Source organism: Melanerpes formicivorus, unplaced genomic scaffold, assembly GCF_026170545.1.
Source record: "Melanerpes formicivorus ecotype bairdi unplaced genomic scaffold, bMelFor1.0.p_v2 SCAF_6, whole genome shotgun sequence".
NCBI classification, from domain to species: domain Eukaryota; kingdom Metazoa; phylum Chordata; class Aves; order Piciformes; family Picidae; genus Melanerpes; species Melanerpes formicivorus.
In genome coordinates this window covers 23,604,138-23,626,158 of record NW_027142358.1, presented here as the reverse complement: position 1 = coordinate 23,626,158, position 22,021 = coordinate 23,604,138, and the positions used below count along the sequence as shown (strand labels likewise).

General features: G+C 49.2%; 2 protein-coding genes and 1 long non-coding RNA gene across 4 annotated transcripts; 2 read left to right on the top strand and 1 right to left on the bottom strand.

Annotated features, from left to right (window-relative positions):
* The first annotated feature begins 1,594 nt into the window (after positions 1-1,594).
* Positions 1,595-13,088, top strand: LOC137441998 (uncharacterized). 2 transcript variants are annotated; one of them, XR_010987555.1, is made up of 6 exons: positions 1,595-2,231; positions 5,110-5,238; positions 6,022-6,125; positions 9,972-10,194; positions 10,524-10,581; positions 12,806-13,088. It is a non-coding gene; the product is annotated as an uncharacterized lncRNA (long non-coding RNA). The 2 variants fall into 2 exon arrangements; XR_010987556.1 differs by lacking the exons at positions 1,595-2,231; positions 5,110-5,238; positions 6,022-6,125 and adding an exon at positions 9,180-9,400.
* Positions 13,089-14,272: 1,184 nt separating this feature from the next.
* EGR2 (early growth response 2) lies at positions 14,273-17,071 on the top strand. Its single transcript, XM_068140111.1, is given in 3 exon segments — positions 14,273-14,834; positions 15,155-15,842; positions 15,844-17,071. Coding segments are annotated over 3 exon segments (1,377 nt in total). The 5' UTR covers positions 14,273-14,656; the 3' UTR covers positions 16,355-17,071.
* A 1,741-nt stretch (positions 17,072-18,812) lies between these two features.
* Positions 18,813-22,017, bottom strand: ADO (2-aminoethanethiol dioxygenase). The gene has a single exon (XM_068140112.1). It carries the CDS (start codon positions 21,953-21,955, stop codon positions 21,215-21,217), a length of 741 nt encoding a protein of 246 aa, XP_067996213.1. The 5' UTR covers positions 21,956-22,017; the 3' UTR covers positions 18,813-21,214.
* Between the last annotated feature and the right edge of the window lie 4 nt (positions 22,018-22,021).

Genomic DNA, 22,021 nt, shown 5'->3' with positions numbered 1-22,021 from the left:
TGTACTTATTCTCTTTTTTTTCTGAAATCATTCCTGCTGTCAGTTTTCTGCAGCTTGTGTTTTAACCTATGTTCTTTTTACTAGTATAGTTTTGTTTCTCAAGTTCATCTGTACATTTTGCAATTCTCCTTAAATTCAGTATACTGCAACATTAGTTTCCATGTAGTTTTTCCAAGATCACAATCAGCAGGAGCAGTACCAAATCAAACCTCTGTTCAAATTTTTTCCTTGATAACAGGGACTGAACTCTCAAAATTGTCTCCAATTTTTAAAAATTGTCTGCTCCTCAGATTAGAATCTCTGAAACTTTATTTATGCAAGGTCATAGTATCATAGTATCATAGTATCATTCAGGGTTGGAAGGGACCACAAGGATCATCTAGTTCCAACCCCCCTGCCATGGGCAGGGACACCCTACACTACATCAGGCTGGCCAGAGCCTCATCCAGCCTGGGCTTAAACACCTCCAGGGACAGGGCCTCGACCACCTCCCTGGGCAACCCATTCCAGGGTTTCACCACTCTCATGGTGAAGAACCTCCTCCTCACATCTAGCCTGAATCTCCCCACCTCCAGCTTCACTCCATTCCCCCTAGTCCTATCACCACCTGAGATCCTGAGAAGTCCTTCCCCAGCCTTCCTGTAGGCCCCCTTCAGATACTGGAAGGCCACAATTAGGTCACCTCGGAGCCTTCTCTTCTGCAGACTGAACAGCCCCAACTCCTTCAGTCTGTCCTCATAGGAGAGGTGCTCCAGCCCTCTGATCATCCTTGTGGCCCTTCTCTGGACACCTTCCAGCACCTCCACATCCCTCTTGTAATAAGGGCTCCAGAACTGGACACAGTACTCCAGGTGGGGTCTCACCAGGGCTGAGTAGAGGGGGGGATCACCTCCCTCGACCTGCTAGCCACACTTCTCCTGGTCAGTGTAACTGTTTCTATAATCAATGTATTTAATGTTTGTTATCTTTCTTATTTCTAGTCATCTAGACTTTCCTGTTCTACTGAATGAAGTAGTCTTGTCTTTCTATCTGTATTACAAGATTTGGCCATCTGCCTTGCACTTGTTGATTTAGTGTTTTTCAATGCCTTTTTGATTTATATTTGTTTGTTAAACTTTCCCCTCAAATATTCCTGATTACATAACTAGTTAACTTGCAGGATGGTTTATCATTGGCAATCAACCTTTTTCTTCTCCCCGGCTTCTGATTCTACCCTTCCTAGACTATTAGATCATAACTCTGGAATCCACATTCCACTGTGAACATCACAGTACTTCTCACCTCTGCTTGGCCAGGTTAACAAATATGAGACCTGGTTGTGCTACTTTCCCTTAGGGCTCTGTGCCATAGAGTTATGAAATAGACAGTTTTGTTCCACTACATCCTTTTTTCCACACTCTGGTCATAAAACCATGTATGTGCTTGGCTTTTGTGGGTCTAAGAATGCATGTGTATTGAATAATTTGCCACAGCTCAAGTTCATTAATGATGGCTGTGCCAGGCCTGTAATGTGCCCAGTTTGTAAGCATGTACATTTTCTTCTTGTCCATTCAGATGCTGAGCTTGGAACATACCGCTCTGCAGTTATCAAGTAACATCAGCAATGTTCTTCATATCTGTGCAGAGAAAAGACAGCTTCAGCTGGGAACCAAAAGTTCCCTTCTGATCTTTTTTTCTGTGCCCTGCCTGAAAAACACAAGCTCCTACAGTGGATGATGGATGAACTGATTGAGAAGGAATGGTGTGCTGAGGCGTTGCTGAGTAGAAGAGGTGCTGGATGCAGCTGCTGGCACAATGGCAGGCAGTGTGGTCCAGTTACCCTGCTTACAAACTCCCTTTTCCCAAATCTGTAAGCACCACCATCTGAATGCCTTCATCTTCCTTTTGGGCTCAAGCTCTAACAGCAGCGTCAAACCTCACCCTTGCTGACTGTGGACCTTGAAAATGAAAAGGACAACATCTGATGTTTTTTTCAGATCTTTCTGAAGGAGAAATACAGATAAAAGCAAAGCTCTCTGTGACTGATTTTTTTCACTATCTACTTGAAAGCCAGTGGGTCAGAATTAAGGCATTTTTGCTGTGGAGGAAATGTGTGGGATGCTGGCTGCAAGCCAGTAGCCACTAACATCCCTGCTGCACTAGGAACACTTGAATGAAGTGGGCGTCAACCTCAGGAGACGGGGCAGCACTACCTACCTCAGAGAAAAGCCTCCTCATTGAGATTCAAGGAGGTAAAATATTGAATGGGGATAAACTGGTCTGGTAGATTTTTCTCAGGGGAACAGTAAAAATGCAAGAATCGTCATCCAGTCTGGAAGAATGTCCTCTAAGGTTCTGTGCCTGTCAGGTCCCATTCATTCTGCTGGAGAAGTGATCCATGCAGTCCTCAACTTCTCTGACAATTTTAAAGTTTCATCTTTTAGTTCTGCTTTCTCAACACAAAGAATAATGAACTAACATCCAGAAACTTTCAGTCAGTAGTTCTTGCTACAGCCAGTCTTTTGGTACTTTTATCAAAACCAGCGTAGAGATCTGAAGTGTGTCAAATGATTCTGTAGAACAGAATTTTTTGAGATACTCACCCTGCCTGTATCCAGCTGAATATCCACTGGAAAAAACAACAGTGATTTCTAGAGCTCCTTTGCACCACTAAATTATGAATATGAAGGATCAAACAGAACATTGCCAGTGTCATCTTTCTCATTTTTACCTGCCCTAGTTACAGAATTAAGTCATCTGAGTCCATCATCAGTTCTCTCCAGTCTAAATATGACCACATATTTATTGAGTCAAGTCCATCACCAGAACACCATACCTATGCAACAGCTTTTCTTTCCAAGCTGCAGTAATGTTACATGCCGTGGTAGTTTCAACACACCACATATGTGAACAGTAGTTTTTTTGTGTGTCCAAAACTGCAGGTCTGTTCTCAGCATGTGTAAGGGAAAGGAGCTTCCATTCTTATGTGTGGCATCATTGGATTATTAGGAAGTAATACATTCATTTTTTGAAACAAGAAAAATGACAATGATGGGAAAAGGGCATGAAGTGTTTTGTTTAAGTGTTGTCAGTGGACAAAAATGGCCATGTAAAGACAGAATGGCTAGAGTAGAGCATCACAAATACTTTAAAAAGCTGCTCTTCTCTCATGGGAAATAAAGAGATCCTGGACAAGTGATAAAATACTTCCATGTAGATCTAGACGTTTACATGGTAGCAATGATTTAGGTTTGGCATATCAGTTAGTATCATATTAGTAGTGCATATCAGCTCCACAATGTCTGGTCTAGTCTGAAGTTACAGAAAGCTGGGGGCTAGGGGATCCAAAATCACAGCTAACTGACAAGGATTAGAAAAGTGAACCTGAGCACCATTTGGGAAAACCAGACCCATGACCTGGAGCAGGACTACCAAAGCAAATAAGGTAATTAATTGCTTTGCTTTTATTATGGATAATAACGTTGTGTTGACAACTTGCCTTTTAAATTCTGGTTTTGGAAATTACCTGTAACAATGTACTTGTGGACAATTGGCCTGCAGTGTCCTATCTGGTGGGCAAAAGCCTGGGAAACTGCGGAAATAGCTTTAATGCCTCAGGGCTGTATAGTTCCTGTGGCTGGTAAACTGGAAATCACCAAACAAGCAACAGAGTAGATCCAGGGGCATTGGTGGGTAATAACTGGTATGACTCAAGTCTGTAATTTCAGAAAGAGAAATGTACTTGCTAGAGTAAAAATAACTGCCTGACTTCTAATGGGTTGGAAAAGTGAATTAGGGCTGCAGCTTGAAAAAAGAGATGAGGCTGGGGAACGTGCAGCTGGCAGAGCCCATTAAACAATGGATGTGGTTCGAGTTGCAATTGGCATGCTAAGTGTGGACATCTGTGAGAAGACCCAGATCAGAGCCGGGAGTCAAGGCCTGAGATGAGGATAAAGACCTGGAAGAATGCTTAATGGCAGCAACATAGGAAGGAGAGAAGGAATGATGCAGAGAAGGTTTGGATGCAGTACTGGAAGATACTTAGGCACTTCAGCAAGAAAAATAGTCTGAGAGGTAAAATACTCAGGGAAGTGGGAAAATGTAACTGTAATGTCTTCTACAGTGAAGAACCTTTCTTTTTCTGAGACCCCTGGAGCAAGCAGCAAGTGAGAAAATCCGCAAAATGAATTTTGGAAGTAACCACGCTTTTTGCTCTGAGAGAAAAGTTTAAAACGTCTAACTTATTTTTTATGAGGAAAAAGAAAATGTGCCAGAGGGCTTAGAGTTCTTAAGACCAAGTTATAAACCTTTGAAAATAGGGTTTTATAATGGAAATGCAGAGATGATTAAATATTGTAAGCACCTCTAAGAATGACACCTCTATAGTAAATTACATTCAAATTAATATAAAACTGTAAAGATTCCCTGACAGTTTTGATTATGTAAGTTGATTTTAGTAGTTAAATGTTGACTTTCTATAATGCATTCTCTAAATATTATACTGAATGCTGCATCATATATAACAATTACCATGTCAGAGTGCTATTTTGTGTAAATTAAATTATTGACAGCAATATAATTTTGTATTCACTTTATTATTTTGATTCATTTTTCTGTCAAAATATACAATGACTCTTCACTAGATTTAGAAGCCAGAAAAACTCTTTAGATGGTGAAGTATTATTCTCCATACATTATTTTTCCTTAGCCTGTAATGAGGTTGTGGGGTGAGAGAGGGAAGCAACATTTCATTCCTTCGCTGACATTGTACATGTTTTTAGACACGTTGTCAACTTTAAATTGTGCTACAATAACTGTGCTTATGAGAAAGCCTGCAAAGTCCATGGCAGCCCTGGTCAGCCTCTCCTGGCATGCCATAGACCTGGCAGTTTTAATGTGCTCCAGCACAAGCACTGTCCTGAATGTCAGGACAGGATTTATGATATGATGATTGTTCAGCCTAGCTTTAAGGAAGGTCCAGTGTACATCACAGAGTGAGTACTTCCTGTTCTTTGATATTTCTTATGGGTAAAAGTTGAAAGAGGCATCTGTTCGGTGCTGGTTTTCTCCATGCCTTTTCTTCCCATGTCTTTTGTGGGTGCCTGCAACTGTGATTGTCTCTCCTTGCAGGCCTGGAAAGTACTGTCTAGAGGGACCTTGACCAACCAGACAGATGGCGGAGTCCAATGGGATGTCATTCAACAAGTCCAAGTGCCGGGTGCTGCACTTTGGCCACTGCAACGCCATGCAGAGCTACAGGTTGGGGTCAGAGTGGCTGGAGAGCTGCCAAACGGAGAGGGACGTGGGGGTGCTGATCGACAGCTGCCTGAACATGAGCCAGCAGTGTGCCCAGGTGGCCAAGAAGGCCAATGGCATCCTGGCCTGCATTAGGAATAGTGTGGCCAGCAGGAGCAGGGAGGTCATTGTGCCCCTGTACTCTGCATTGGTTAGGCTACACCTTGAGTACTGTGTCCAGTTCTGGGCCCCTCAGTTTAAGGACATCGAGACACTTGAATGTGTCCAGAGAAGGGCAACAAGGCTGGGGAGAGGCCTTGAACACAAGCCCTATGAGGAGAGGCTGAGGGAGCTGGGGTTGTTTAGCTTGGAGAAGAGGAGGCTCAGGGGTGACCTCATTGCCCTCTACAACTACCTGAAAGGTGGTTGTAGCCAGGAAGGGGTTGGTCTCTTCTCCCATGCAACCAGCACCAGAACAAGAGGACACAGTCCCAAGCTGCGCCAGGGGAAGTTTAGGCTCGAAGTGAGGAGAAAGTTCTTCACCAAGCGAGTCATTAGTCATTGGAATGGGCTGCCCGGGGAGGTGGTGGAGTCACCATCCCTGGAGGTGTTCAAGAGGAGATTGGACATGGCACTTGGTGCCATAGTCTAGTCATGGGTCTGTGGTGACAGGTTGGACTCAATGATCCTCAAGGTCTCTTCCAACCTTGGTGTTACTGTGATACTGTGATACTTGCAGGTTGTGGTTGTATATGCAAATTGATACTTGTAAGATAGCACTTTAAAAACTTATTAACCCCTCTCCAGATGCACAGCCTGTCAGCTCCTTGTGACCTGTTCAAAGCTAGAGTGCAGAAACTGTGACACCAGCTGCACCTTCCTCTACTGGATCTCAGCTCTTCTCCAGGCAGGTACCCTGACCTCTGCTGCGGGAGCTAGTCCAGCTGGCTCACTTCTTGATAAAGCTCAGTCTACATCAGAAAAACACAGGCAGTCCCCATACTGACTCAGAAATGTGGTTGTGAGATGGAAGAAAGAGTCATCTGCATTTATTTTGAAGAGAGGGCTGAATCCAACATGTCAGTACTGCGGGCAAGACCCCGAGTATGAAAATTCCTTTCATTCTGAGGGGTGGTAGAGGGCTCAGAAAATGCTTATCTTTTCAGCTGCTCCAGACCAAGGAGGCTACTTTGTAAATCTCAGTGGGGTTTATTTATGGCTTACCTGGAGCCAAACCTTAGTCACATCTGCATCTGCTCCATGACAAAAAGCAAAGGCACATCAGTACTACTGAGAGCCTGGTAAGCAGTTTCTGGTAATTGGGCCAGTGAGTGCAGATTTGTTTGTGTTCAGACAGCTGTGAGCTAGCTCTCTCTTCAGCACACTGGCCCAGGTCTGTGCCCCATGCAGTGCCTTGCAAACATTAAATCTAGAGATTATTCTTCAGATGCTCTTTACAGATTTGTTATTCAGCTGGACTAAGCATGTGGACTTGTGGAGGTTGGGAGGAAAGCAACAAATTGTCAGCATGGTGAGATTGAAATGGGATTAAGAGGTGACAGAGGAGGGTAAAATCCTCTCTGAGTTGACCATAGGTTTAGCAGTGTTCTCCAAATGTGTCAAAGTTCATTTGTCTGTTGACTAGGGGTTGGGAGCATATAAGTAAAATTTATTCACTTTCTGTGGCAGCACAAAATTGCAAAAACTCATCTAATATTGATGAAATACACTTGGATGTTGCACTTGCATTTAATTCAGTATGAAATGTTACTATATTGTTTTCTGCAGCATGCCCAAATTCCCTTGTGCTCAGATTTAAGGGACAATAGTCCAAAGAGACACTTCACAGACTCTGTTGGGGATTAGTGTTAGTTCTAAAAGTAGATGTCACTTCTTAGCCTGGATTACTCCTTTTTCCCTTTGCTAAGCTCCTATTTGATATGGCACATTCAAGATCTGAAGTAGTAGTAGTGTGGACATAGAAAAGGATCTGTTTTTCTATTACATGGTCTCATAGAAACACATTAGAGCTCTATCAGGCTTATTCTCCTAAGGTACTGGCATTGATGTGTTTGCAAACAGAACACACAATTGATTATTTCAGAGACAACAGTGGAAGCCCCCTATCAGCATGACCATTTGTGTTAGCTGCCTTATAAAATCCCAGGAAATCATCAATGGACAGAAGACTCATTTCCTTCCAGCTTCTTGTCTAACATTCAGCCATCCCTGCTTTTAATCTTTTAAGTTGTAAGGAAAGATCTTGTCCCTGCCTCTTTCTGCTTGCAATTTCATGTATCTGCATGAAGCAGTTTCACACACAAACAGTGTGTGAAATAGTGTATTTGAATAGAACTGGCTTCACTTGGGAGCAGACAAATAGATTTGGGTCGTCTTCTGGCACAGGCACAAAATGCTAGCAGTGATGCTGATTTTCTCATTTGGCCACATTTCTTGATTGGTTTGCCAGTGTAGGAGCTAATTGTATAAAAACAGAAACATGAAGGACACAGAGAAATACGTTCTGTGCTGTTCTGTTTGTGTAGCTCTCTTTCTTGCTGGCTTACAACTGCTTACAGCAGTTTCAGTGGCAGGGGTGATGAGAAACAGGTGGCAATGAGGAGTTAATATGAGAGGCCATGGAGAAATCTTGTTGCTCAATAGGAAATTGTTCCTCCCAGCGTATTTCTGTGCTAGCCCATACAAGTGGGACTCAATAACACTATTCTATGACTACACCAGAAGATAAAACAGCACGGAGTTCAAGTGTTAAACAAGTATACATCCTGTTTCAGCTAGCTCTGAGATTTTAGGCTGTCATTTTCCTTGATGTGTGAGTGACTGGACTTAAGAGTAGGCCTTGTTGCTAACCTGGAGAGAGGAACTTTGCACAAAAGGAAGATTTAAAGCTAAAACAGAGCAAACAAGAACTAATAGATGGTTAAGTTATCCTGAGAGCTGGGCAAGATGAACCTGATGGGCAGGTATTCCCTAACGATGTCATTTTGACTTTACTAGCCTGCCTTCTCCTCAATGTATCTTCTATTTGTTCAAAGAAAATCATCTGCTCCTCTCAGTTATTTCAAAGTAAAGTCACAAGAATAGCTTGTTCCCACTCTACTCCAAATATAGTTGTTGGCAGCAATTGCTGAGATAAGGGGGAAGGAAAAGGAACTACCAAGGAAGAGGAAAAGCAGGAGGGGAAGAGAGAAGAGCTGAAAGGTTGGACAATACAGAGTAGAGAGAGAGATGAATGAAAGGGGAGGTGAAAGAACAAGGACAATATATCACAGCATAGAAAACAAATCAAAGACAGACACAAACTGCAAAACAGGTGGAAGCAGCTCAAATATAGAACAAAAATTACCACATCCACCCTCAGGAAAAATTTGAGTTTTTAGCCTTGAAAAGTGATCAAACCTTGAATAAAATCATGACCAGTTTTGACTTTCGCTCAGATTGTAGGGGTTATAGTATCAGAAAACTTATGCTAATTTATACCACTTGAAGATCTGGCCCTAGAAAGCCATATCTCTTGTGGGATTAAAAAAAAATCCCAAGCCTCTATTACAAGAAACTTTGCTGGTAGTTCCTGACAGAAAGCCAGCCGGTGGGAAACTTTGCTGAAAATGAACCTGAATGCTCTTCTCCCTCAAGAGTTCACAGCCAAGATGGTCTTCTGGTGAGACTGGAGCAAGTGGATGTGCCCTCAGGAGCAGAAAATATATGATGATAAAAACTAAGGAAAAACCATAACCACATTCCAACTGCCTTACCCAGAGCAAAGAGCTGAGGGCTTTCAAGGCTCAAGGCAGACTGGTTTAAGACCAAAGCACAGAGAAATAAGACATGAAGCATGGAAACAGGTTCTGAGAAATGGCACATAGACAGGACAAACACAAATGAGTCCTTGGCAATCTAGAAATCCTGTGAATGGCTCCAGTTCCCCTGGAGGGATGGGAACTTTCTGAGAAACCCCCCAGAGGTCTTCTGCTTCTCTTTTCAGAAAACTCCTTGGGAAATGGTGACAGAATTTTGCTTTCCCTCCTGGTCTGCTGAAAAGAGCTCTCATACATGACTTGACTTCTCAGCCGAGAATAAAAAGCCATACCCAGTTCCAAAGGTGCTGTTTTCTGAGCATGTCCTGAAAGCCTTCTGACAAACCTTCTAAGTACTCAAACATAAGGTAATGGAACCAACAGGAGAGCTGAAAATGTGACACTTGATATACTTTTTTTTTTTTCTTCAGTCTGTAAATGAAAAAGGCCATTTGCATTATTAAGGGATGTACTCAATTAGTCTCTCTCTGGACCAAAGGCTCAGTGCAGCTATGAGACAAGGTGGCATTTACACAAAGTACAAGAGACATGTTAGAGCAGGAAATACAACAGTAAATGAAAGTAGGTTTGGAAGAAAGGGCTGGAAAGTAGCGCTTAGTAGTCAGGCTATCATTTTGCTGAAACCAAGTAATTATTTTGAGCCTTATCTCACAACTGATATGTGTATCCAAGTTATATTCCCTGTTAGAGAAATAACTATCTTTTTTGGTTGTTGTTCCCCCATTAAGCATCATTCACAGCTGGCATTTTATCCTGCCAGCAGAGATGCCCCCTCTGCGGCTTGCTCCCAGCACCTCTCTGAGGTTTGTGCTCTCTGGTCTGACACCTCTGGAGCTGCAGGTGTCACGGCCTGTGGGCCAGCCATGACACCCCGGCGGGTATCTGACTCAACAGGGCTGTGCTTTGGTCTCTCTGTAGGTGGCACGTTTGTGTTGTGAAGCTTTAGGGGTGCCGTTGTATGGTGAAACATTAGCGGTACTCGGCCCCCCGTACCGCCCTTTGCTCAGCGCTCCGTCCTTGCCGGCTCCCGGGAGTGCCTTCGCCCAGGAGAGGGCAGTGGAGCTCGCACAGCCTTCCCGCTCCCCTTCGCCAGCTGCCGTGGAGCGTCCTCCCCTCAGGTGCCACGGGAAAGACGAAAGGGGTAAGCACGGGTAGGACTACGGATTTTATGCATATGCTGGAATACGGAAAGATCCAGGCAAAACATTCTGTGCATGTCATAACGGGAATAGGTTTGGGGCAAAAAAGTTTGGTTTTGCTTTTATTTTACTGGAAGTTTTCTGTCACACATACTTGTTGAGAGCTACACAAGCTTAAACTAGTAACTTACTGATTCCCTACAGTTTGTTGAATTCCTGCAGCCCAGGTTAGAAAATGTAATTGATGTTTAAGTAACCCTTCAGGATGCTGTTACAGCAATCCTGAGCCAAATCCTCACAATAAAGTAATTTACTTATTTCAAATTTACAGGCATTCATCCTAAGACAACAAGCAGCCTTGGCTGAAAACCACAGTGTGTGGTTTCAAGGTACTGTAATTCAGGGCAGACTGGGATGCCTTCTCCTCTACTCTTTAACCATCCCCTTCCCCCAGCATGCCAGCAGTCAGACAGCTGTTTTCTGCAAGTTCATGTTTACAGCAGATCTCCCTGGCTGGGTGACAGGTTTCAGTGACCAGCAAGTATGGGCTGAGAGCCTTTATCAGGCCTGTTAGGAGGAGGTTGGGTAGATATAAAGTGTCTTTTGCCTGTAGTCTGGGCATCCAACAGACACCCTTGAAAAAAACCACAAAGTATTGGTTGGTTTACCAACCAGTTGGCTGGTTTGCACTGCTTCCTGTGTGGACATGACAAATCTCTCTACCCTCAGTGAAATGGGGCAAACTTACAAAAATTTGGAATCTGGCTTTGGAGAAAAAAATCACTTTTACATAAAACATTAGAAAAATCTATCAACTCTAGCCTGAACCTAGTCCAGACTTAGAAGAGATGTCCCTTGTTTTCAGAAGGCAAGGTTGCTCACCTCCCTAACCAGGAAGATGTCCCTGCCCTCAGCTGACTGCCTACTCCTGAGGGCACCTGCTGAGCTGGGGCCACCTTAGTATTCCTGAAAGCAGTGAGGCTCAGAGTGGAAGCGGCAGGTTGTGTTTCCCAAGCAGGCTTACTAGCTGCTGTTAGCACATGAGGTCGATGGAGTTTTGCTATAAAAGCAGAGTAAACCCCCGGAGAGATGACTCAAATGTGTGATGCTAGGCTGGTTAAATAGGGCTGCCAGCTCCACAGATGACAAGCTGACTTTTCCTCCTCAGCCCCTCTCAAGCTCAGGTGTGGAGGCAAGACGATTTGATTTCTACAGCTACTATTTCATGTATTTGTAGAGAATGACTACAGGAAAATATACCCAGTGCAATGTCACCAAGAACCTTGTTAAGAGAGCAGATAAAATAAATCCTCAAAAGGGCTGCTTTCAAAGAAATTTGAAGAGTTCTGCCCCTCAGCTCTGAACCCTCCTCAATCAGTGCTACATCTAGTCAGAGACATGTCATGCACGTACAAGACACAGCTCCTCTCTTGGAGCAAGTGGGGCTTTGGCAATTTACACTAGCAATCTGTCCGTCTTATGAAACCACGTGGCTTATAGGAACCACAGGAATCACTAGGATTTCTTGCTTGTAAGGCTCATTGACGTCAGTATGAGTTGGACGCTCTAACCCTCAGAATATGGTATAATCAGCCACACACGGATCAAAGGCACAAAGCACATGCAAAGCACTACAGCAAAAGTATCTGAAAAGGGAGCAGAAACATTTGAGTTTCATCTGTCAGCGTCTTCCTGAAGACCAAGCATTAACTGCACTTCCATCTTACCCAGCACCAGATCCCACTGCCATTCAAACAAAGCTCCCATTGAGAGGGGATGAGTGACCTGATTGTCCCTATAAAGGCTGCAAATCAGGCACAATTTGGCCCATTCTTGAGAAGGCTTTTAAAATTAACCAAAAAAAGTCACCTAATAGTAGTATTCCTTAGGTGAAATTAGCCAGTGGTACGTTAAATTTTAGTTGTGTCACTCTTTCACGGAATCCTTCTCTGTAGTGGAAGACCATTAAATTTTCCAAGTTAGTTCAAAGGTAGAACTGAAATGTAGGAAGGTTAAGGTGAGTTATGAAAACTTGGATCTTCTTTCTTCTATGTCCATTATGATTAATCAGTTGACATGTGGAATAATGCAGGAACGTGGTGTAAAGTATCTGATAGATCTATGACATTCTGCAGTAAGCAGGATACTAAGTTACCTGTTTCTTAAATTCCTGTGAAGTAGCTTGCCCCACTGCACAGCAGATCCCAATATTTAGTTCTTTCATAGTAGTGATTAGACCAACTATAGCTCAGCTGTAATGGAAAGGTACAACACAATTGCTCCTACTTTTCAGTCAAATTTCCTAGAACCTGTCTCTCTCTCCCTGTCTCTCTGTCATAATTTAACTTTTAAATTGAGATGGGTTCTTTAAATGGAAATATCCAGAATCCCACTGAAATTGAACACAGGCTTTCTTTCAACCAAATCTCACATGCCAAACTGTACTGGCTGTACATTAAGTGCTAGAAAGGACTGGTAACAAAATCTACGATTATATATTTACTAATTACTGTGCATGCTTCCCTGATCATCCATTAAGGAAAACATCTAGTTTTATGCCTGCTGTGCCTTAGCAAGGAATGACAAATTCCCCTAAGTCTTTTACTTTTTCAGGTATGCTCCTGTCTATCCTGGGCTCTGTGGTGACTTGGACAAGTAGCGAACCTGGAGCATCAGCAAAGGCAGTGACACAAACCAGAGGAACTAAGAGCACCTTTCTCCACTGGGCTGTGAGGTATTGTGTGGATAAAAAGGGCCTGGGAGACTGATGCCCTGTGACAGCGTTTGGGAACCAAGTGCACATGCCAGAGGGACACTGGAACACACCATGCTTGTGTGGCACATGCTGTAACATGCTAAAACCTATAAATATTGGTATCTGCAGATAAAAATGAAAGTGAAGAGTTTCCAGCCTTCCTATGTGTTTTGGCTTGCTCGTTTGGAACAGGAATGTGCTTTTGTAGTGTCTCCCATATGCAGCCATGTCTTGCTGCTGCTTCTTGGGATGTCAATGGGGACATTTTTTCCCACAGACCACAGCAAAGAGGCCATGCACATTACACATCATATGTGAGAGCTGCTCTCCTAAAGGCAGACAAAAACAGCCATGAGATGAAGTATTCCTAAGTAATGAGATTAGTGACATGAATGTAGCATGGGATACAGCTTTCAAAAATAATTACATCTGACACCCTCATCAGCAAGAAGATGTAGGGGCTGCGAGCTCCGAGCTTGGGAACAGCATATGAAAGATTGGCTTCTCCTGGGAGGGGAGGCACAAGGGAGGTTATTTTTAGTGCTTTGGAGAAGAAGAAGGGGGGGGGAAAAAAGGCAAGATAGAATTTAAATACTCTGGTTTGATACCCTCATTATGGGGGAGATTATAGGGACAAGGAAGCAAGACGATGGTCCAGGCACCGTGGGAGTGTCGGGACTGGGTCGGGACGATCGGGGCCGCAGGGGGGGTGGTGCGCCCCCCGCCGCTCATCCGGTCCTGTCCCATGCCTGGTTGCGCCCATCGGTACAATAACAACCCACCGACAGCGGAGCAGCCGGGTCCCTTTTCACGGCGGTATATTATACATGAGACACTTTCCAAAAAAAAAAAGCAGCGAGCTCTGCTCTTTCCACCCGTAATTCAGAAATAAAATAAAAAAAAACAAAACAAAAGCACCCAAACAACAAAAAAAAAACAACCACCACCAAAACCCTATTATGTTTATTTATTTATTTTAAGAAAGGAGAAGCCGGGTTCCGTAAACGCGACTGTTTTCTGACCCGCCGCCGCTCTGCGGTTACGGGCTGCTGAGAAAGTGAGCGAGGTCCGGAGGGGCGGCCCCGGGACCTCTGCTTTTCCGAGCTTTTGTAAATTTTCCGGAACGAGCCCTAAAAAGGGCAGGCGAGGCGGGGCCGGATCCTCGCCTTTTTAGGACAAGGGCCCCGCCACCGGAATACCCCCCTGGGCGGCGCGGCTGGGCGGCGGCGGGGCGCTGCCGGCGCGGCGGGGGCTGAGCGGGGCCGGGGCCACCCCCGCGGGGCGCGAAGGGAGAGCGCAGAGGGAAAGGGGGAGGGAGTCGGGGCGGGCGCGGAGCTGTGGGTCCCGCATGCGGGCGCCCACGTGACCGCCAGGCCCCGTTCCTCAGTCCTTATATGGGCAGTGACGTCCCGGGCATTCAGGGGGCCCCCATAAATACTTACCGCCAGATTTGTCCTCCAGCGCGAGCTGCGGCGGGAGCGCGGCTCTCCCGGGGCACCGCGGGCACCTCACCGCCGCGACGGGGCGGCCGCCCGCCCGCACATGCCTCCCCGCCCGCCGCGCCGGCTACCCGCCGTCCCCCCGCGCCGGTAGTGGGAGGCAGGGGGAAGCGCCCCCTCCTCGCTCTGCTCTCTTCTGCTCTCCCCTCCCCGCCCCGAGTGCACACCGCCGGCTAGGAGCGCCGCTCCCCCGGCCGCCCCGCCGCTCCCATGATGACTGCCAAGGCAGTGGACAAGATCCCCGTGACCCTCGGCGGGTTCGTGCACCAGCTCCCCGAGGGCATTTACCCCGCGGATGACATCGCCGCCGCGCTGCCAACTTCGGTCGCGATCTTCCCCAATGCCGACCTGGCAGGACCGTTTGACCAGATGAGCGGTATGTCAGGGGGTAAGTGGAGCTCGCGCAGGTGCGGGGCGGGCCGCCCGCGGAGGGCGGTGGGATACCGGGGCGGTGGAGGGGCGGGCTGGGACTGGGGTCGTGGTCCCCCGGGGTTCGCCCGCTGCCTGGCCAGGATCCCCGGCGTACATCGCGGAAGCCCTGCTTCCGCGCTCGGCGAAAAAGTTGGGGCCAGCGTGGAGCCCCCGCAGCTGGAGCGCAACATGTGCGCGCAGCAGTTCCGCGTCGGACCGGGCTGGCGCGGGCGGCGGCCGGGACCAGTGCCTAGTGGGTGGCGGCGCGGAGGGCTGACCGGCTCCTTGCTCCCCCAGACGGCATGATCAACGTGGACATGGGCGACAAGCGCGCTCTGGACCTGCCCTACGGCGGTGGCTTCGCCCCCAACACTCCGGCCTCCCGTAACCAGACCTTCACCTACATGGGCAAATTTTCCATCGACCCCCAGTACCCCGGTGCCGGCTGCTACCCCGAGGGCATCATCAACATCGTGAGCGCGGGGATCCTGCAGGGGGTCAGCACGCCCTCCTCCGCCGCCTCCTCCGCCGCCTCTGCTGCCTCCTCCGCCGCCTCCTCCTCGGTCACCGCCGCCTCCGCCGCCTCCCCCAACCCGCTAGCCGGGGCCCTCGGCTGCACCATGGCGCAGGGCCAACCGGCTGACCTGGAGCACCTCTACTCGCCGCCGCCACCGCCCTACTCTGGTTGCGGCGATCTGTACTCGCAGGACCCTTCGTCGGCTTTCCTGCCCGCCGCCGGCGGCGGAGCTCTGCCTTTTCCCCCGCCGCCTTCCTACCCCTCCCCGAAGGCGGCGGCAGCCGACGGCGGGCTCTTCACCATGATACCCGAGTACGGCGGCTTCTTCCCGCCCCAGTGCCAGCGGGAACTGCACGCCGGCCCCGACCGCAAGCCCTTCTCCTGTACCCTCGACTCACTCCGCGTCCCGCCGCCCCTCACACCGCTCTCCACCATCCGCAACTTCACCATGGGGGCCCCCCCCGGCGGGCACCGCCCCCGGCAGCGCTCCCGGCGGTGGCGGGGGCGAGAGCGCGGGCGCCCGGTTGCCCGCCGGCGCCTACAGCCCGCACCACCTGCCGCTGCGGCCCATCCTGCGGCCCCGCAAGTACCCCAACCGGCCCAGCAAGACGCCGGTCCACGAGCGGCCCTACCCTTGTCCCGCCGAGGGCTGCGACCGCCGCTTCTCCCGCTCCGACGAGCTCACCCGGCACATCCGCATCCACACGGGCCACAAGCCCTTCCAGTGCCGCATCTGCATGCGGAACTTCAGCCGCAGCGACCACCTCACCACCCACATCCGCACGCACACCGGCGAGAAGCCCTTCGCTTGCGACTTCTGCGGCAGGAAGTTCGCCCGCTCCGACGAGAGGAAGCGGCACACCAAGATCCACCTGCGGCAGAAGGAGCGCAAAGGAGCCGCCGCCGGGTGCTCGCAGCCCGGCGGCGGGAGCGGTACGGCCGCCCTGGCCCCGTGCGCGGCGCGGACGCGGACGCCCTGAAGGCGTGGGGGGCGCGCAGGACTCAGCGCTGAGCCGCCGCCGAAGGCGGTGCGGCGGGGCCCGGAGCGGTGCGGAGCCCAGCGGGGCGCGGAGAACAGCTGGCGGTGCCGTGAGGCTCCCCCGCGTCGGGCCAAGGCGGGCCGGGCCAGGCCAGGCCGGCGAGTGTACATAGGGGCTGCGGCGGGAGGATGGATGCATGCAGTGCCGTCGTGGTGAGTGAGGTGTCCTTGGTGCCTTGTGTGGTGTAGAGCCCGGTCCCCTGTCTGCATGTGGGGGGTGCCTTACCGATCCGCTCCGACGACAGCGGTGACACCGAGACCGGAAAGTTTTCCCTCCCTGGTTTTAGTCTGGCTGTACATTTCTGCCTATTAATATTGGGAGGGTTTGTTTTTTATTGTTTTGGTTTGTTTGTTGTTTTTTTTTAAGATACTATATTTTTGTACACACTGGTTTGGGGGTTTTGGTTTTGGTGACCTAAAAGTGTTAACGTTTGTAGTCGGACTTGGGACGGGATGTAAATACTGTGGCTAAACCGATGCCCGTTGTCGGTCGGGACCCGGAGCACAGCAGATAATACGAATAATGCACAACCACTAAACGGGAGCTGGAAGGAAAGAGGGTTTCTTTCTGGCCGCTCTGTAAATAAACTTTTCGACAGTAGGGTAGGTGCTTACAACGTTTATAAAGGATGACAAATAAATCTCTTAATTATGCTAAATTGACACCTTTATTTCCGTAGGTTGTCCGGTCCAGGGGAGGGGGTTGCTTGCCTCCCGCCCGTCCCTAGGCCGCGCCGGACCCCGGTGGCAGGGGGCTGCGGGGCACAGCGCACAGCCTCGGCGCAGAAAGCCAGCGGCCCCGGCGTGTAGACATCATCTCTCAGCCACGGGGATTTCCCTCCGAGACGAGAGACGGGATAATATTAACCGAGGAGCGGGGTGGGATTTTTTGACTCACTTTCTGTTTTGTTCCGCGGTTATGATCTGCCCCAGCCAGCCTCCCCGAGTGGGCTGTGGAAGAGTGAGCACCGACAGCCACCGCCTGCGGAACCCAGTTCGGGGCTGCGCAGGCGGCTCCGCGCCCACTCCCGGGGGCTCCGCGGGGCCTGGGGGTGGCAGCATCACTCGCCCCCGCGGCACAACCGTGCTTTTTATGCCAAACCTATCTGGCCGCAACGTTGTGTTTGGGTTTTTTGCTAGTTTGGTTTTGTTTTGGTTTGGTTTTTAAACAAAACAAAACTTATTTTGATTATTGTTTTTAAAGATGTTTCCCTCGGGTCTTGCATCTCTGCAGGGCCGGTCCAACCCGGCGGGCGTGCTATGCTGCCGCAGGGATCCCCAATATGGCCCACACCACACAGGTGAGCTGTGCAGGATGGACCTTGCCGCTAAAGCCACATCCCAGTGCTACTGGGAACAGGGGCAAAGCCATAGCCCGGCTGTCCCCAGCCTCTGCTTGCCTTGGTGCAGAGGCCTTCTGCACAAAGTCCTAGTGGGACCTGCCTTTTCTGCCTGAAACTGCTGTTCATCTCCTGAAACTGGCACTGGCTGCTGGGGCAGCTGCTCTTTGCTTGGGAAAAGAGGTCAGTGGTGGGTGAAGCAATGTGCCCATTTATGAATCGGATGTGAAGCAGCCTTCTAAAGCCAGGCACAGATCAGTATGTGTGGGATGGAGAAGCCACAGCATGACACCATCTCCAGAGCTGCTACACTGACCACGCTGCAGCACAAGTAAGATTTTGCCTTCCCTACTGCATCTCTTGGCATGTTGTGGTTTCACCACCAGATCTCGTATGTGCTTCTGGCCCCCAAAAGAGACCCTAGCATGCTGCTGGAGGGATGTCACAGGGAAGCACAGCCCCACAGGAGCTGTGGCCTCCTTGGTCAGCATTACTAGACTGCAGCACAGGGAGGTGGAGAAGGATCCAGGGCTCCCAGTCCGCTGGGCTCCTGGAGATACTGCCACAGCCTTGGAGTACCAGAGCCCAGTCACAGCGAGAGCATCACAAGCAAAATTTGGAATTGTTAACTCAGGCACACAATCCAAGGCTCCCACTTTAGTCTCCAAACTATTGTCTTCAGCCGTGCTACAACAGCAAAACCTCAGTCAGAAACAAAATGAGATAAACAACACAAATTGTAAATAAGCTGAATTGTGACAACTGCATAGACTAACATATAGCTATAAGACAACCTTACACTGTGTAACAGCATCAACGATGGAGAGCCCATGCCTTTGCCTCACAGTAATGGCCAGCTTCAAATGGAGCCATACTGCCTGCACCCAGATTTGTCTTGTAGGGCTCTGGTGGGAGATTTAGGTTAAAATCCCAGTGCTGAGCAGCACCTCTTCGTGAAAGGCCAGACGCACTGCTCACACTGTTATGGAAAAGAGACTTGTGCTGTGTGCAATACTTGGTTCAGAAGTGTTATAAAGCAAAGCAGTAATTGCTCAGTGGTGAGATATCCTCTATTTATTCTGTAACTCAGCAATAACAGTAACTTTTGCTGTTGTGAAAACAATAATGGAACTGTAGAGAGAATTAACAGTGTCATAGACTTAAACCTTCTGCTTACACATATCCAGAACATATACAGTAAGTTTCAATTACTGAGTAAGCAAGAAGTTACACAAAGAGGTTTTTCATTAATGCATCTCAGGTTTTCTTTGATATTTTTGTCCTGGCTTTAATACTTTGATGCTAACACCTTCATGTAAAAAAGAGGGGAGGAAAAAAGGTTTTGCCATAGCTGTTGCTCACTGCAGTGTGAAGGACCATGCTGTCCTGTATGAAGGGATGCGTTAGTCCTATCCTAAATTTTACATATGGAGGAAAAAAAAATTAAAACCAAACAGAAAGCCCTAAAGGGAGGATAGAGCAGATGAGATAAAAAATGCTTTCTGTTGCTGTTTGTTTTTCCAGTACAGCTGTTTGCATGCACCACACTATCTTCTTTGTGAACTTCTGAAAAAAGGGTGATGATGGTCTTCATTAGTGTTGGAGGAGTCAGAAGCAGGCTATAACACAGGGAGGCATTGCGTTATGGTTAATGACTACATTCAATAGAGTATCGTTGCACATTAACTAACGCTAAGCTGCAGGGGAATTCCAGGAAGTACAGGTAAGCCAGCTGCAGAACTACCAAACACTTTAAAGTGCTGTAAGAATAAATGGAAATCACCTGAAATAGTTTTCACCAATTTTTTCCTTGCTTTAGAATTAACCTGTGCATGCATAATCCTGAATGTACGTTACATTCATTCTTTTGTAGGACAACCCCTCCCCCCCCCCCCCAAACAAACAAACAAAAAAGCAATGTCGTATCAGAATCATTTAAAAATTCACACATACAAGTCACTGTGCAGGAAAAACAAGTCTGCTCTCTAGATACACAAAGGAAAAATAAAGCTGGTTGTGGGTCTGGAGCAGGTTGGTACATCACTTAGGAAGTTGGTAAGTTGTAGAAGCTGGTAAGTAGGTTGTGTTTTCGTATTCAAATTCCCACACAGTGACCAAGAGACTGGGATTACAACGGCCTGGGCTTGTGGTACAATGTGTGCACTAGGATGAACAGGCACAAGACCAGTTCCTGTGGTAACAACAGAGTAATTCACCTAGAGAACTAATTCCTCCCTTGTTAAGAAAGATGGCATCCCCTGCCATGGACAAACTGCATCTCCAGACTGCTTCCATCACAGCAAGGCAAAAATCATTGTCTCTTCTACACTATGTTTATTTAAAAGCTTTATGAAAAAATAGTGTTTATAAATAGGAGGAAAACTGCAAGGTTTCAAAAGCCCAGAATGTTTCATTTGTCCATAGAAAGCATTCACCTGGTCCATATAAAAACACAGTCTACACTTTAAAGAGAAGACATCAGGTCAAATCTTATCTGTACCACAAACATGTGTGCCACCGTATACATAGGGAATGCAAGTAAGTCACATTTCTAGAACAGTCTCCACAACACAAGAGTGGATAGCTCCTTTTTTTCCAGAGATGCCCACAGTTTCTACTACTGTCTGCCACTGCTGCATTAGTTTCCAAGTGAGGTTCATTAGCAGCTGATTAGTCTCCTCCTAGCTGAAGGAGATATGCATAGACATACTCTGTAATTCTCAGTTGCAGTAGCGAGATTTTATATGCAACGCTTTACGTAACTTTAAAAGTAATTCTGAACCTGGTGGTGTCCCTTTGTAGCGGGAATCCCTTTGACTTCATGCCTGGAGATCACTGGTGTTTACTGGAGGAGCATGTCCTGGGTTTCGGGTTTTTTAGCTAGCAGGATACAGCTCTTGTTGAGACTTGCTCTGCAGTCCCAAAAGCTGGGGGTGCACACACTCGGCTGGCTGGGGTGATGGGTCCTTTCCGGGGGTTGCCGGGGTGCCCCACGACAATTCTGACTGCACTGACACATCCTGCTGCAGCCCGAGACCCCTTCACTGACGCGCGGCCCTAGTAATCCAGGGCACTGGATTACTTTTCACTCATTCAACGAGCAGAAACTTAACCGTTCTGCTCCTCCACGTCAGCCCAATGGGATACAAGCACACGCCGGCGCTTTACTGCAACTCGACGCAAAGAGCAGGCCTGCGGAAAGTCTTTGACTCGCAGCGATCCCGAGGAGTCCCGGCTAGCACCCGCGGTCCCGCCGGTCGGGCACAGGACACCAGGCTGAGGGCAGGCGTGGTGTGGCCGGGCCGCTGCGACAGGCCGGTCCGTGAGGCGGCGCGGGGCCGAGGAAGAGGCCGGGCAGGGGTCGGTGAGCGGCTGGCTCCCCTCAAGCCGGGTGCAGGGGCTGGATGAGAGCCAACTGTTTTAGAGGCCGCCGCGAGACCCAGGCCCGGGCCGCCGCTGCCTCAGAGGCAGACGCGGGGCCCGGGGTAGGGCTCACCCCCGCAACAGAAGTCAGCGGCCTGCGGCGTCTCCATCAGCCACACCTCCCGCGGCAGCGCGGGCGGCTCGGCACCCGCCGCCGGCGGCCCCTCTAGCAGACGGTAGTAGTGGCAGTCCCGGCCGTGTTGGGGGTCGTAGGGCGGTGCCAGGATGTCGAGGAAGGCGGCGGGCCCGTCCACAGCGTCGATCTGGTGGAGGTTATCGGTGTGGGGCGACAGCAGGCAGGGCGGGGAGGCCGGCGTGTACTGCTGGCGAGAACGGTACAGGGCGCGGAGGCAGGGCCCGCCGGCGGCGGCGGGCGGCGGAGAGGCGGTGGCGGCCCCGGGGGGCAGCGTGTCCATACAGGCGATGCGCAGTGTGCCGTAGAGTACCTTCAGCATGCCGTTCATGCCCGGGTGGTCGTGCAGCGGGATGCAGGCACCGCTCCGCAGCAGGAACACGCCCATGCTGAAGCTCTCCGTCTCGCAGATGTGCATGTAGCTGACGGGCGGCACCACGCCACCCCACGGGATCCCCCCCCCCGCTGCCGCTGCCGCCGACGGGCCCCGCGGCGCTAAGTGCAAGTCCTCGGCGCGCACCTCGTCCAGCAGCTGCTGTAGCCGATGCAGGTTCTCCCCGAAGGCCGGCCCCGCCGGGCTGCGGAAGGTGATGCGCGCCTGCCGCGCCACCCGCTGGATCAGGGAGGCCATGTTGTCCCGGGGCATGGCGGCGCCCGACCTAGCACGGCCTCGCCGCGCCCGGCCACTGCAGGCGGTTCCGGCGCCGCTTCC